The sequence below is a fragment of the Osmerus mordax genome, chromosome 22, assembly GCF_038355195.1.
Source record: "Osmerus mordax isolate fOsmMor3 chromosome 22, fOsmMor3.pri, whole genome shotgun sequence".
In the NCBI taxonomy this organism is placed as follows: Eukaryota; Metazoa; Chordata; class Actinopteri; order Osmeriformes; family Osmeridae; genus Osmerus; species Osmerus mordax.
Genome location: NC_090071.1, coordinates 11,624,886 through 11,637,605, shown reverse-complemented (window position 1 = coordinate 11,637,605; position 12,720 = coordinate 11,624,886). Strand labels below are relative to the sequence as shown.

Below are 12,720 nucleotides of genomic sequence, written 5' to 3'. Positions count from 1 at the left end.
GACTTTGTAGTCTTATAGTCTTACCTGGACAAGTGTGTGTGAACCTGTCTTCTGTCCAAAAGTATGTGTCTAGAATCAGTGTGTATGTGTGTGTGAGTGTGTGTTTGTGTGTGTGAGAGAGAGAGAGAGAGAGCCAACAGGAGTAGGTGGGTGACAATAGCCAGCCTGCAGGACAGACCACTACCATGACGACCGAGCCAGCAGTCCAATACAGTGACTTCTTTCATTGAGGCCCCGCCCACTTGAAGGAGAAGGTCAGAGAGAGAAGAGGACAGCTCAGCTCTCCTTCTCTTCCTCCTCCCCCTCTTTCTCTCCCCCCCATGTCTTCCTCTCTTCTGACCTCTGTTGTGCTGTCCTGCTCTTCTTCCCTCCTCCTCTTTCCCCCTCTTTTCCCCTCTCCTCTCCTCCTCCTTACCTCCAAGACTCCCATTACAACCCCCAGACTTCACACATGACTGTGTGTGAAGTGTGTGTGTGTTTGTGGGCACGTTCAGGAAGTGTTCCCCAGTATTATGAAGATTTAGCAACTCTGAAATAATGTGATTGTCACGTGACCGGGTGGGATATTACCAGCGGAGGAAGCACAGTAGACGCTAATCCCGAGCTCCGGGTGTCTGCGGTAGCCTAGTCTAGATGGACGTGCACCAAAACAAACCCATCTGCTTATGGAGACGCGTAAACTTTAACGAATTAACGAAAAGACACCGTTTATCAGTGACGTAAACCATTTGCTGTTTGTTTTCACCCGTTCTGTTCTTTTTCAAAAAAAGAAGTACTCCCGCGTATCTTTTTCGTTACGGAATCCTCTGATGCGCGCGCGGAAGCAGCAACAGACCCGTTACCACCGTCACACCTGCCAATACACACCATGCGCGCGTGGGATGCGCTCTTTCGGTAAGGACATTCACCACTAGTTTTCACCAACCAGCTTTCACCAACACTCGCACTTTCACAGCTACAATGTTACGCGAAACGCAAGACGCACAGAAAGTTGTGTAAGCGTCAAGATCATGTTCAGAGTAATCTTGAAGAAGAATAATGCCATAATTTTTATCTGGACTAAAATGTAATGTGACATGACTTGATTCGAAGGTCATTGTTTCGTGAATCTTAATTTTGGGCAGAGTTCAGTAACTTAAACGATATATTTAATTGTGTGATGTCATCGTTAATGACAACTAAAGTTGTGTTAGTCAGTGGGCGAGTTCTGTACTGCTGTAACTCTGTCTCTCACGCGGTCAGTACGTTTACAAACCAGTCAGTCAGTCAGTCAACTTCTGGAAAATTCTGTCCGACCTCTAACCCCTGACCCAGACCTATGTGAGTATTTTAAGCTTTATTAAAACACTGGGAGTTTACAAATGACAACATTCCTCTGCAGATGAAAATTCCACTGCTGGAACCCCCCCCCCCCCAACTCTGGTCTCCTTCTGAATACAGTATATGGCTTTGAGCTGAAGGGAGGGGCAGTGATGAAAGTTATGGGAATGTTTCCCAGCCTCTGTGTATAGTATGTGTGTGTATTTGTGTGTATGCGTGTGTGTGATGGCCTACACATCCTATCATGTACACAGCAGTTAATCTCTGGTTGGCACATTCTTTCAGGACAGAGGGAGAGAGAAACAGAGAGACAGAAAAAGTTCCGGGAAGGGAGGGAGACACAGTGATAGAGAGAGATGGATAGCGAGACAGTGATAGAGAGAGATGGATAGCGAGACAGTGATAGAGAGAGATGGATAGCGAGACAGTGATAGAGAGAGATGGATAGCGAGACAGTGATAGAGAGAGATGGATAGCGAGACAGGGATAGAGAGAGATGGATAGCGAGACAGTGATAGAGAGAGATGGATAGCGAGACAGTGATAGAGAGAGATGGATAGCGAGACAGTGATAGAGAGAGATGGATAGCGAGACAGGGATAGAGAGAGATGGATAGCGAGACAGGGATAGAGAGAAGGAGAGGCATTAAGATTTTAAGGATCCTGGGAATATGTGGATGGACATCAGTGGTAGACTTGGGCTGTCTGAAGGACATGGGAGAAAAAACAAAATAAATCACCTTCTATAAGATCTGGAGCCCCACCAGTACTCAAAAAGCAATGATGTGTTATGAAATAAAATAATGAAATAATCTTCAACCTTGAATAAGATTAAGGCAGTACAGTTTTAAAGTATGACCACGTTTTCCTAACTGTAGGAGTACCCTTCCCATGTTCTCTGCTTGAAAGGACATTCTTTGGGACACCATAGTTTAAGCAGCTGATAGGGCACGCATGACGTTATCTCCACTCACTAAGACATGCTATGAAATCGGAGGGCACATCCTTATAATTTATTGCATGAAGGGGCATCCTGGATGGTACTCCCAAAAATCTTCCCTTGTGAATTACAGCCAATAGGGCACGTCCTCTAGTTTTCACCAGTCAGGAGAAACCACCCCCCCCCCCCCCCCCCCCCCCTCCAGGGTCCGCCTGTGAGTGAGATCTCTCCCCCTCTTGTCTCTCCTTCTGCAGGTTCCTCTCCTCCTCTACGGCTTCCCTTCCCCCCTTCCTCCTCCTCCTCTTTGTCTCCATGGTAACTCCCTCCAAACCCCAGTGGCCCATCCTTCAGCGCGGTCCTGTCGTCCTGCCCTGGCACACGAAGGAGGCTCCGCCCCCCCACTTCCTGTCCCCGGCCCGACTGGATGTGGCGTCCCCCTGCGACCCGGCATGCCACCACAGAGCCCCTCCCCCCAGCTACTTGGACCTGCGGCGCCTGCTCTCCTACGAGACGCTGCACTCCAACGGAACACTCACAGAGACCGACGTGGGTATCTATGGTTACAGTCGCCGCCCCCCACCTGAGACACGCCCTGACCCCGAGGCCGTCGGCCTGGCCTCCCGTCCTCGGTCTCGCCGGCGGCGCCAGATCTTTGGGCACGACGGGCGCTTCAGCATCACTGGGCGGGACTTCCTGTCGGGCTACCCGTTCTCCACGGCGGTCAAGCTGTCCACGGGGTGTTCGGGAACGCTGGTGGGCGAGCGCCATGTTCTCACGGCGGCCCACTGCGTCCACGACGGGAAGAACTACGTCAAAGGAGCTCAGAAGCTCCGCGTGGGCTTCCTGAAACCCAAGTCCCGTGAAACACCCTCCTCCCCCTCTCTCTCCTCCACCGGTCGCCGCGACAACTCGACATCCTCTCCGGCCATCGCCCTCGGTTACTCCTCCCCTCCAGCCGAGGAGAAGATGAAGTTCCAGTGGATCCGAGCCAGACGCACCCACGTGCCCAAGGGCTGGGTCAAGGCCGGGGCGAGTGCCAACGAGCTGGGCATGGACTACGACTACGCCCTCCTGGAGCTGAAGAAGCCCCACCGCCGCCGTACCATGAAGCTGGGCGTTAGCCCGCCCGCTAACCGCCTACCCGGAGGCCGGGTCCATTTCTCGGGTTTCGACAGCGACCGGCCAGGCCAGCTGGTCTACCGCTTCTGCCCGGCAGGTGAGGAGACAGGAGACCTGCTGTACCAGCGCTGCGATGCCCAACCCGGGGCCAGCGGATCAGGGGTCTATGCCCGCCTCTGGAACAGGAAGAGAGGGCGCTGGGAGAGGAAGGTGGTGGGCGTGTTCTCGGGCCACCAATGGGTGGAGAGGGACGGCCGGGCGCAGGAGTTTAACGTGGCGGTCAAGGTGACGCCGCTCAAGTACGCTCAGATCTGCTACTGGATCAAAGGAAATTATGTGGACTGTAGAGAGGGCTGAGGAGGAGGGGAGGGAAAGGAAGGAGGGGATATAAGAGAAGCAAGGAAAGAGCAGAAGAGAGGATAGGAAGAGAGGATAAGACAGGAGACAGGTCAGAAAAGAGGGAAATCAGTAGCCCGGGGCGACACTATGGCTCTGTTGTTATAATGGTGAAACACTCATACTCTCTATACTCTACTACCAAACATAAAAAGAAAGAAGAGAATTTCAGCTTCTACCTTAAACTGCTGCCCCTGCATTTGGAGCTCAGAGCACGGAGAACTACTCTGAGGACACTGCTGTCTCTATGGCACAGCATTCTGACTTTGCTACTTAATTTCGTGTTTTGTTTCATAATGTCTAAAACACATTTCTCTGCACCTCCTAGTCCTACTGACACACCTGTCTGTGTCCACGCCTGTTGCACACACACGTTCTCAATCCTCCAACCGTGCTATGGAGATAAATACGAATGTAACTGAAAAACCAAAACACTTTTGTTTCCTGTCACATTTTCCCCTGTCCAGTTGTAACCCACCTGTATCATTCGAGCCTTCTCCAGCTTCAACTGCACCTGTTCTGCACAGCACAGCATGAACTAGCTATCCAAGTATCCCAGAAAGACCAGGGGCCTCATTTATCAAGCGTGCGTAGAAATTCTGTTCTTACGTGGAGGTTTGGAACATTCCCACGAACAGTTCAAGGTGCGATTTATCAAACATTCGTACGAGCGGCGTACGCACACTTCCAAGAAATCTCTTGGCATGATAAATCGCCACTTTTGCGTGGATCCATTCGTACCCACGGTTCACGCACATATTAGTGCGTACGAACGGTTGATAAATGAGGCCACAGGTGTGTGCATTGCTGATGGGTCAGGAGCAATCTTAACTGAGCATGACTGTGCTGTACCTGCCTGGCCACTGAATGGTGGGATCGCAGCACCCCCTAGTGGAGCCAGAAGGAAACTAAATACATTTCTGATGCATAAGCAGTTCCTTCGTCCAACTCGTAACGCCTTTCTGGGTCTCTGTAACAATCCTGCAGTATATCATGTGCCGCCATGCAAAAAAAATAAAATACTTTATCTCTTACTTAGTTTCAGCTTATCAGACGATGAGTAACACACACACACACAAATCTGTTCCACAAATGATCGTACTGATGGAAGAACCTTCTTTTAACAGTTTTATTAGCGGACGTCGAGGGAAAAATTCATCCTGTTGAATACTGTTTAAGTTGACAATCTATGGACCAATCCCTGCCCCTCAACATGCAATCACATGTTCAACCAGGAAGACACTGTGTCCTGGGAAACGGCACAATGATAGACAATGAGAAACATTTGGCTGATAGCAGGAGTGAACCGTTTTGTGTCACTGGGTAGTGCCCGACTGGGTGGACTTCTGCACATTCCGAAAAACGACATTGGTCCTTGGCAAAAGCTCCACCCGTGTGGGGGTAACGAGGGCACCAGTACATGCGTACCCAGTGAGAAGGCAGATGGAAGGACACATGGCACTGATCCCAACACTGGCACAACTGTTCAGGACTTGGGGTGGGTCTCAATAGGCTGCACGCCTCCCACTGCCGGAGACGACCAGGAGGGGAGGCCATGTGAAGAGTATGGAGACACTCCAGTCTGTTCAGCTCTGTGTGTGGATAAGGCAACCTAGTAACGAGGTGATCTTAGCGACAAGGTGACCCTAGCAACAAGGCAAGCACTCTGCAGTAACACTCTGGTAACTGACTGAGGTGAAAGGCATGGGTTCGGAGCGTGCACACACACACACACACACACACACACATACAAACACACACATACACACACACACAGGGATAAAGCGTATTCATTCTGCCAGTTCCTGTCTAAAGGCGGTTTAACATAGCAGTGCCATGACAACCAGGGTTTTCTTTCTGCGTTTGGACGACCTGAAGAACAGATGTGTTACCATAGCAACATCCATGATACGTATGAAACATGCTTGAGGACACACAACGTTTGTGTGTTATTGACAGGTTATATGAAGACAGGGTGAAGGAAGAAGGACCAGATGTAAGACAGGAACCACTGATTTTGGACCTATCTCCAACCTCACCCATCTCCTCCATGATTGGCTGACTGAGCCTAAGGCTGGGCTATCATTGGCCAAAGGAGGCAGACTGTGTCCCCTGTTTGGTCCCCTCGGCATTGAACATCTTTGGTGGAAGTCGGACAAGGCCCCTCCCCCACCCCCTCTCCCCCCCCCCCCCCCCCTCTGTTGCCTGGCGGCGCTGGGCCTCAAACAAAGTCACATGACACAGTAAGCTAATGCCCTGTGTGCTAACAAACAGTATACAAAATAAAAATATTCTTTAAATAGGTAGAAACATCGCGTGAAAAATAGAACCGTATCAAAACACTTAGGAGTTCACAGTCTGTACCCCCAAACCTCCTCCCTAAACGCCCCTCCCCTCCCATGCATCCAAAGTTCCAGGAATGGAGTGAGGTGGGGAGTGAGGGAGGACAGGGGGGGTGTAGTGGGTCCTGCTCCCTAGACGGGGGCTGCCCTGACTGGGCTGCTACTGGGACTTAAGCCCCAGGCTGCTAGAGCTGAGAGGGTAGGAGTAGGCCTTGCCCAGGACGATGCGGTCCCTCAGAAGCTTAAACAGCACATAGTAGTTGCAGCACAGGATCAGGCCCAGGGACAGGGTGTGGTTCCAGTGCTCCGAACGCAGCAGGGAGTACAGCTGGTACAGAACCACGCTGGACTCGATCCAGATCAAAAGGTTCAGGATCCGCAACGGCTTGTGGAACAGGAACTAGGGAGAGGGAGGGAGAGTTCAAATCAGACGGACACAAATACAGATGATACACACACACAGTTGGAGAAGCAGACAAGGCAATTAACAGGAATAAAGACAGACAGAGATGAATAGGCATAAAGACAAACTGACTGATAGAAATTAACAGGCATAAAGACAGACTGACAGAGACAAAAAGGCAGGAAGACAGACTGACAATCTAGAGAGACAAGACAAAGAGGCACAGAGTGATCGAGACATGCAGACTGACTGACAAACAGAGAGGCCTTGCCTGCCGACAGACCAAGAGACAGACAGACAGAATGAGACACAGACAGACAGACAGAGACACACACAGACTGAGAGGCAGACGGACAGACAGACAGGAGAGGCAGACAGACAGACAGGACATTTACATTTAGTCATTTAGCAGACGCTCTTATCCAGAGCGACTTACAGTAAGTACAGGGACATTCCCCCGAGGCAAGTAGGGTGAGGTGCCTTGCCCAAGGACACAACGTCATTTTTGGCACGGCCAGGAATCGAACTGGCAACCTTCAGATTACTAGCCCGATTCCCTAACTGCTCAGCCACCTGACTCCCCTACAGGAGAGGCAGACAGACAGACAGACAGAGACAGACAGACAGGAGAGACAGACAGACTCACATAAAAGCGTGCGTGGGAGACGTCGGAGGGCAGAGCAACGTTGTAGGGTCCTACAGCCTTGTAGAGACAGCGACTGTGTCTGACCAACACACCCTGGGGCCAGATGGTGCTCTCTGACCACCTGCAACACGCACACACACGGTGGCACAAAGAAAAAAAAACACACACACACGGAAGCTTTGAATACTAGATGATATGCAGGTGGATGCAAATCCTCACATAACCGTGTGTTCTGCCAAGGCCCCAGAACAAAGTGACACTGTCCTACACAGCGTGACAGCACTGCGCAGAGGTCTATGTAACGTGTGGGCGAATGAGAGACGATTAGCATCATGTGGATGTCTTAAGGTTATTGACCTTTTTTAACGAGTACAGGTTCAGAGGAGTTTCTTTGGTCCTGCTCCTCTAGACAATCCCTAGCCGCCTTTAGAAACCTGTAATAATCTAAACCTATCAAGACATACGATAGCTTTATCAAAACCTATAATGAAGTCCTAAGCTATTAAAAATGAGCTACTATTCTTATCGACATGCTGACATTGATATAAATGTTATATATGCACTGAACAAAATTATAAACGCAACCCTTTTGTTTTTGCCCCCATTTTTCATGAGCAGAACTCAACTGAAAACCAGTCAGTTAGGGTTAGGGTGAGAATTTCTGCACAAACTGTCAGAAACCGTCTTAGGGAAGCTCATCTGCATGCTCGTCATCCTCATCGTCCTCATCGGGTCGTCCTCAACAGGTCGGGGTCTCGACCTGACTGGTCAGGGTTAGGCTTAGCTAACCGACTGGTTTTCGGACCCCCCCCGGACCCCCTCAATACAGTAAAACTGCACATTTTAGAGTGTCCTTTTATTGTAGCCAGCCTAAGGCACACCTGTGCAATATTCATGCTGTCTAATCAGCATCTTGATATGCCTCAACGGTGAGGTGGATGGATTTTCTCTGCAAAGGAGAAGTGCTCACTAACACAGATTTAGACAGATTTGTGAACAATATTTGAGAGAAATAGGCCTTTTGTGTACATAGAAATAGTCTTAGATCTTTGAGTTCAGCTCATGAAAAATGGGGGCAAAAACTAAAGTGTTGCGTTTATAAGTTTGTATAGTATATATATATATGGATTTCAAGTATTAATACTAAGTCTGTTTGTGTTCAGGTATGTGTCCAGGTGTGTGTACAGCCAGGTGTTTGTGTATGTGTCCAGGTGTGTGTCTCACAGGTGCTGGGGAGCGTTGCTGTAGGACCCGTGCTCCAGCCTCTGCCAGCGCCCCAGGTGAGCGGCGGAGCGGTGCAGCATGTCACAGTAGCCTGGGGGCAGCAGCTGGCTCATCAGCATCACAAAGGCGTTGATCCACACCATGATAAGGTGCTCACACGACCAGCGCATGTCGTAGTACTGGGTACTCTGGAGGGGGCACGCACACACACACACACCCACACGTGCACACACACACAAACACACCCACACACACACAATGATCAGGTGCTCATACGACACATGAATGTCCCAGTAACGGCTACAGCGGGAAGTAGGAAGAGTTTGAAAACACACACACGCACGCCCACCTTGACGAAGCACAGCGGCAGGAAGGCCACATAGTAGGCGCTGAACAGCGAGTTGAAGAGCACCTCCTTGATGCGCCGGTTGAAGTCGCTCCTCAGCTCCTCCACCTCCTCGCGGATCAGCTCCGGGGAGGGGGGGCAGGTGTGGGCGGGGGCGTGGGCGGGGCTTGTGAACTGCTCCCGCAGGTTCTCCTTCAGCAGAGACAGGAAGTCCCTGGGTCTGAAGAACGGCCCGTCCGATAGGTCCAGGTCGCCGTAGCTGCAGTCGGCTGGTATCGGCTGGCTCCGCCCCTCCTGGTGGAAGCAACACAAGGGTACGTACACCCCGAATCTGAAGAGAAAGAAAGGGGGAGAGGAGAAAAGGGGAGGGGATGTTTTACAAAACAGTGAGATTATGCCAGTATGCTGGTAACTTGCCCACTTATTTTAGTGTGCTAGGGCTAGTGTCACCACGCCAACATGCCAGTATGCTGATAAAAAAATCGTTGTTGTGCTAACATGCTAGCAAACTTGCATTAGCTTTACGCAAGTGAGTTGGAGGCAACCTGGCGTGTACGTACGGGTAACCCAGGAAAAGCAGGTTCAGGACAGAGTTGTCCTTGAACAGGTTGACCAGGGTCCAGCACAGAACCCAGCCACACAGGGTCAACATGATGAGTCGGGCGGTGATCAGAACCACATACCGGACCAGAGAACACGGGCTGGTCTGTGATGCCTGGGGGGAAAGGGGGAGGACATTACTGATGGAAAACATCCAGAAGACAAGACGAGGAGGGGCGGGGGACAGAGAGATAAGTGGAAAGTCTGAGAAAGACAAACAGAGAGAGTGAGCAAGAATGAGTTTTTTTTTTTTAAATGAAAAAAAGTGACAGAAAAAAGAAGAGACCTGTGTATATGAATTCAAAAGGAAGGTTTTGTACAAACAGCCAAAAGTTGGTTACGTTCAGAATCCCTCTTCTGAGAGGCTTAGGAATTCCAAATAAGTGTAAAGCAAAGAAAGCGGTGTGTGTGCATACCTCAGATACTATGGTCCAGACAAGTCTCCTAGCCAACATGACGGTGATGAAGACAGCCAGGTGGCAGTCCATCCGGTGAAAGTTCTATAGAGACGAACAGGGGCGAGCCATGTTTGGTGGCGTGTGCGTGTCTACGCACGCGCGTGTGAGTTTGTTTGTGCTCTCACCGGCGAGGCAGAGACGTGATGTGTGTGCATTCTCACCAGCGAGGGGTACCACCAGAAAGCCCTGTAGATGTTCATGTACTGGACAAACAGCGCCACCAGTAGATACAGGAAGAGGAGGAACTCAAACAGGAGGCTGCTGTCCAATGGGAGCTCAGGGATCCGGGAGTGACGGACAGGCTCCGGCGTTATGAGGGCTGAGAGGGGCGGGGCTGACGGGCCCACGCAGGTACTGCTTCTGGAGGACACACAATCAGTCAGTGTGTGTGTGCTTTACGTGGGTGTAAGAGTGTGTGTGTGTGTGTCTGTGTGTACCTATTTCTGATTCCGGTTCCGTTGCCCAGGCCCCCCCCCACCAGCGTCTGCAGGGAGGGCAGAGCGGTGCGGCTCAGCTGCTGTCTACTGGGTCCCCTGCGGCCCCCAGGCATGGCCGGTCTCCACGACAACCACCGGCTCCGCCTAACCACCTCCAACACTCCACTTCACAGTCCTGCCCAACCAGGCCAGGCCACTGCACGCGCGCACACACACACGCGCACACACACACACACACACACACTCACACAACAGGAGATAGACTGAATAAGTAAAAACAAACAATGTCAATAATAAACACATTATTACACATACACAAAAGAAACAAGGTCTACATATGCCCATATAGTATATATATATAATCTGTGGCAGGTACAGGACTGGGTTAGGTTATCTGTGGCAGGTACAGGACTGGGTTAGGTTATCGGTGGCAGCTACAGAACTGGGTTAGGTTATCTGTGGCAGCTACAGAACTGGATTTGGTTAGCTGGAGTAAGTATGTCCTATGACTGGGTTTGAGTTGGCTCAAAATATATATGTTAGGTAGGGTGACCAGACGTCCTCTTTTACCCGGACATGTCCTCTTTTTGAGACCTAAAAATGGAAAAAAATCCTAAATTGTCCGGGATTTTGCCTTGTCGGATATGTGTGTTTCTCTGGGTCTTTCACAAACTATTAGGCCCTTATACCCTGTTAGAAAGGGTATCTCCCTTCTGTTCCACCTTCTTACACGAGCTCTGACTGTAGAGAGAACTGTCAATTTGATCAGATAGTGCGGCATGCAATACACCCCCCCCCCCCCTCCCCCCCACCCCCGTTGACACGACGAAGTCTCCTCTTTTTCACAAACTCAAATCTGGTCACCCTAGGTTATGGTTAGCTACACATACACATACATCCCATGAAAAGAGATGCAGGGAATCTACAAATGATCTGAGGCTAACAGGTTTCTCTTCTCCCTCTGAGATAACTAGAACTAGGCTATCATTTCCACGCACCAGAATGCTAAGCTATTGGTTTGGGTTGGATTGGGGTGTAATGAACTAGCTGGTCCTAGACCAGTCTATACAGTATCATGTCAACTTGGAGCTATCAGGCATCCTTTAAAACCTGGTTCTAGATCGGCAGAACCCGCAGAGCGCGCTCTCATTGTTCCAGGAAACAGCAGTCACAAACCGCCTCTAACAGTATCGAAAGTCAAGTTTACAGCAAAATGCGGAAACTGTTTATTTTGAAGTGCCAGTCAACGTAAGCATTCAGCCAATGACCCGTAGTAGTCTTACTGCAAAGTGACTATGGATAACCGTTGCTAGAGTTCAGATTACAGTACAGTAGCACCTATAGTATTGCCAAAAGCAGAAGCAGTCATTCCCAGGTAAAGTTATATGGTCAGGTAACATGCAGCAAAAAGCAAACTAGTTGCTATTATAGTTTGGTTACTTTCTAGTTTTAGTGGATGATACCTTTGCTACTCCTACCGTGCAGGTTTGCAAGAGCTTGCAGCTAAGCAGCTGTTGTTGGAGGTGTGTTTCTTTTCTCACCATGGTGAGCTAGCTACCTAGCTAGTGTGTGCCTAACCAACTAACGTGTGTAGCTTTGCAGTGTTGTCGATACCAGGTGAAACCCTGATCAACAATTTGCTGTAGACTACAGCAGCTAGTTAACATTTTCATCTGCAGAAGCAGAAGCATGCACCATGACGGTACTGTGTTCGGAATATTTATAGTAAGCTAAGTGATCGCTAGTTTACAGCCAGCAGTAGCTAGCTAAGTTAACGTTACTCACAGTGCATCGACAGCAAACGGATGGTGTAGACACGGATGCATCAGTCAGTTTTAGCTTGACTGGCGAGCGGAGTCTGTGCTGTAGTCAACATTTTCCAGTCTGGAACGGGTATGTCGCAGTCTAGCCGTTAGTGACGACTGGGTAGATGCGATTTGGTTACACTTGGGCTTACAACATAAGGCAATAAACTTGTCCTGTTTGCCAGACATGCAACAGCATAGTCCCCTCGCAGTGAGAGACCGACGTGGCAAACCTGAACCTCCTCTGCAAGAACGTCATCAGTACTGCGACGTCGCACTTTAATTTATTTGGCGTGTCGTTCACTTCCCACGCTGTTCTTGAATCAGTTGATATTACCACAATAGAGGATTTTAAGAAACCAGACTGATCTTGGATCGATAAGTATATAGGCTATAGAGGGTAGCTGATTTTTTGTTTAAAGAATCATCAAAGTTGCCCACGACAGTGAGAAGTACACTGTAATCCTGTAACTCTTCCGTCCCAATTAAATTAAGTTTATATGACACTAGCCTACAGTGGGCCTGCTAGGCTACATCATTTACAATGTTAAGATCTTTGCTTGTTAACAGACTTTTACAAACTAGGTCATACTTCAGTTTCTGGCTAAAACTATGGTTTTCCTGTTCTTTGAAACAGACACACAAAGCAAATCTGGATCTGGATAAAAGCGTCTGCTAAATGACT

General features: G+C 49.6%; 2 protein-coding genes across 4 annotated transcripts; one reads left to right on the top strand and one right to left on the bottom strand.

The window, feature by feature from the left end:
* Window positions 1-490: 490 nt before the first annotated feature.
* LOC136966389 (serine protease 23-like) lies at window positions 491-4,808 on the top strand. 2 transcript variants are annotated; one of them, XM_067260890.1, is made up of 2 exons: window positions 491-894; window positions 2,514-4,808. In XM_067260890.1, the coding sequence occupies exons 1-2, from the start codon at window positions 869-871 to the stop codon at window positions 3,733-3,735; spliced, it is 1,248 nt and encodes a 415-aa protein (XP_067116991.1). In that variant the 5' UTR covers window positions 491-868; the 3' UTR covers window positions 3,736-4,808. The 2 variants fall into 2 exon arrangements, with proteins under 2 accessions (XP_067116991.1, XP_067116992.1); XM_067260891.1 differs by lacking the exon at window positions 491-894 and adding an exon at window positions 911-1,320.
* Window positions 4,809-4,889: 81 nt separating this feature from the next.
* tmem39a (transmembrane protein 39A) lies at window positions 4,890-12,223 on the bottom strand. 2 transcript variants are annotated; one of them, XM_067260882.1, is made up of 9 exons: window positions 12,016-12,223; window positions 10,231-10,426; window positions 9,955-10,153; window positions 9,752-9,835; window positions 9,296-9,450; window positions 8,739-9,066; window positions 8,390-8,577; window positions 7,166-7,286; window positions 4,890-6,516 (listed from the first exon to the last, which is right to left on the bottom strand). In XM_067260882.1, the coding sequence occupies exons 2-9, from the start codon at window positions 10,341-10,343 to the stop codon at window positions 6,277-6,279; spliced, it is 1,428 nt and encodes a 475-aa protein (XP_067116983.1). In that variant the 5' UTR covers window positions 10,344-10,426; window positions 12,016-12,223; the 3' UTR covers window positions 4,890-6,276. The 2 variants fall into 2 exon arrangements, with proteins under 2 accessions (XP_067116983.1, XP_067116984.1); XM_067260883.1 differs by having other exon boundaries at window positions 9,955-10,150.
* Window positions 12,224-12,720: the final 497 nt, after the last annotated feature.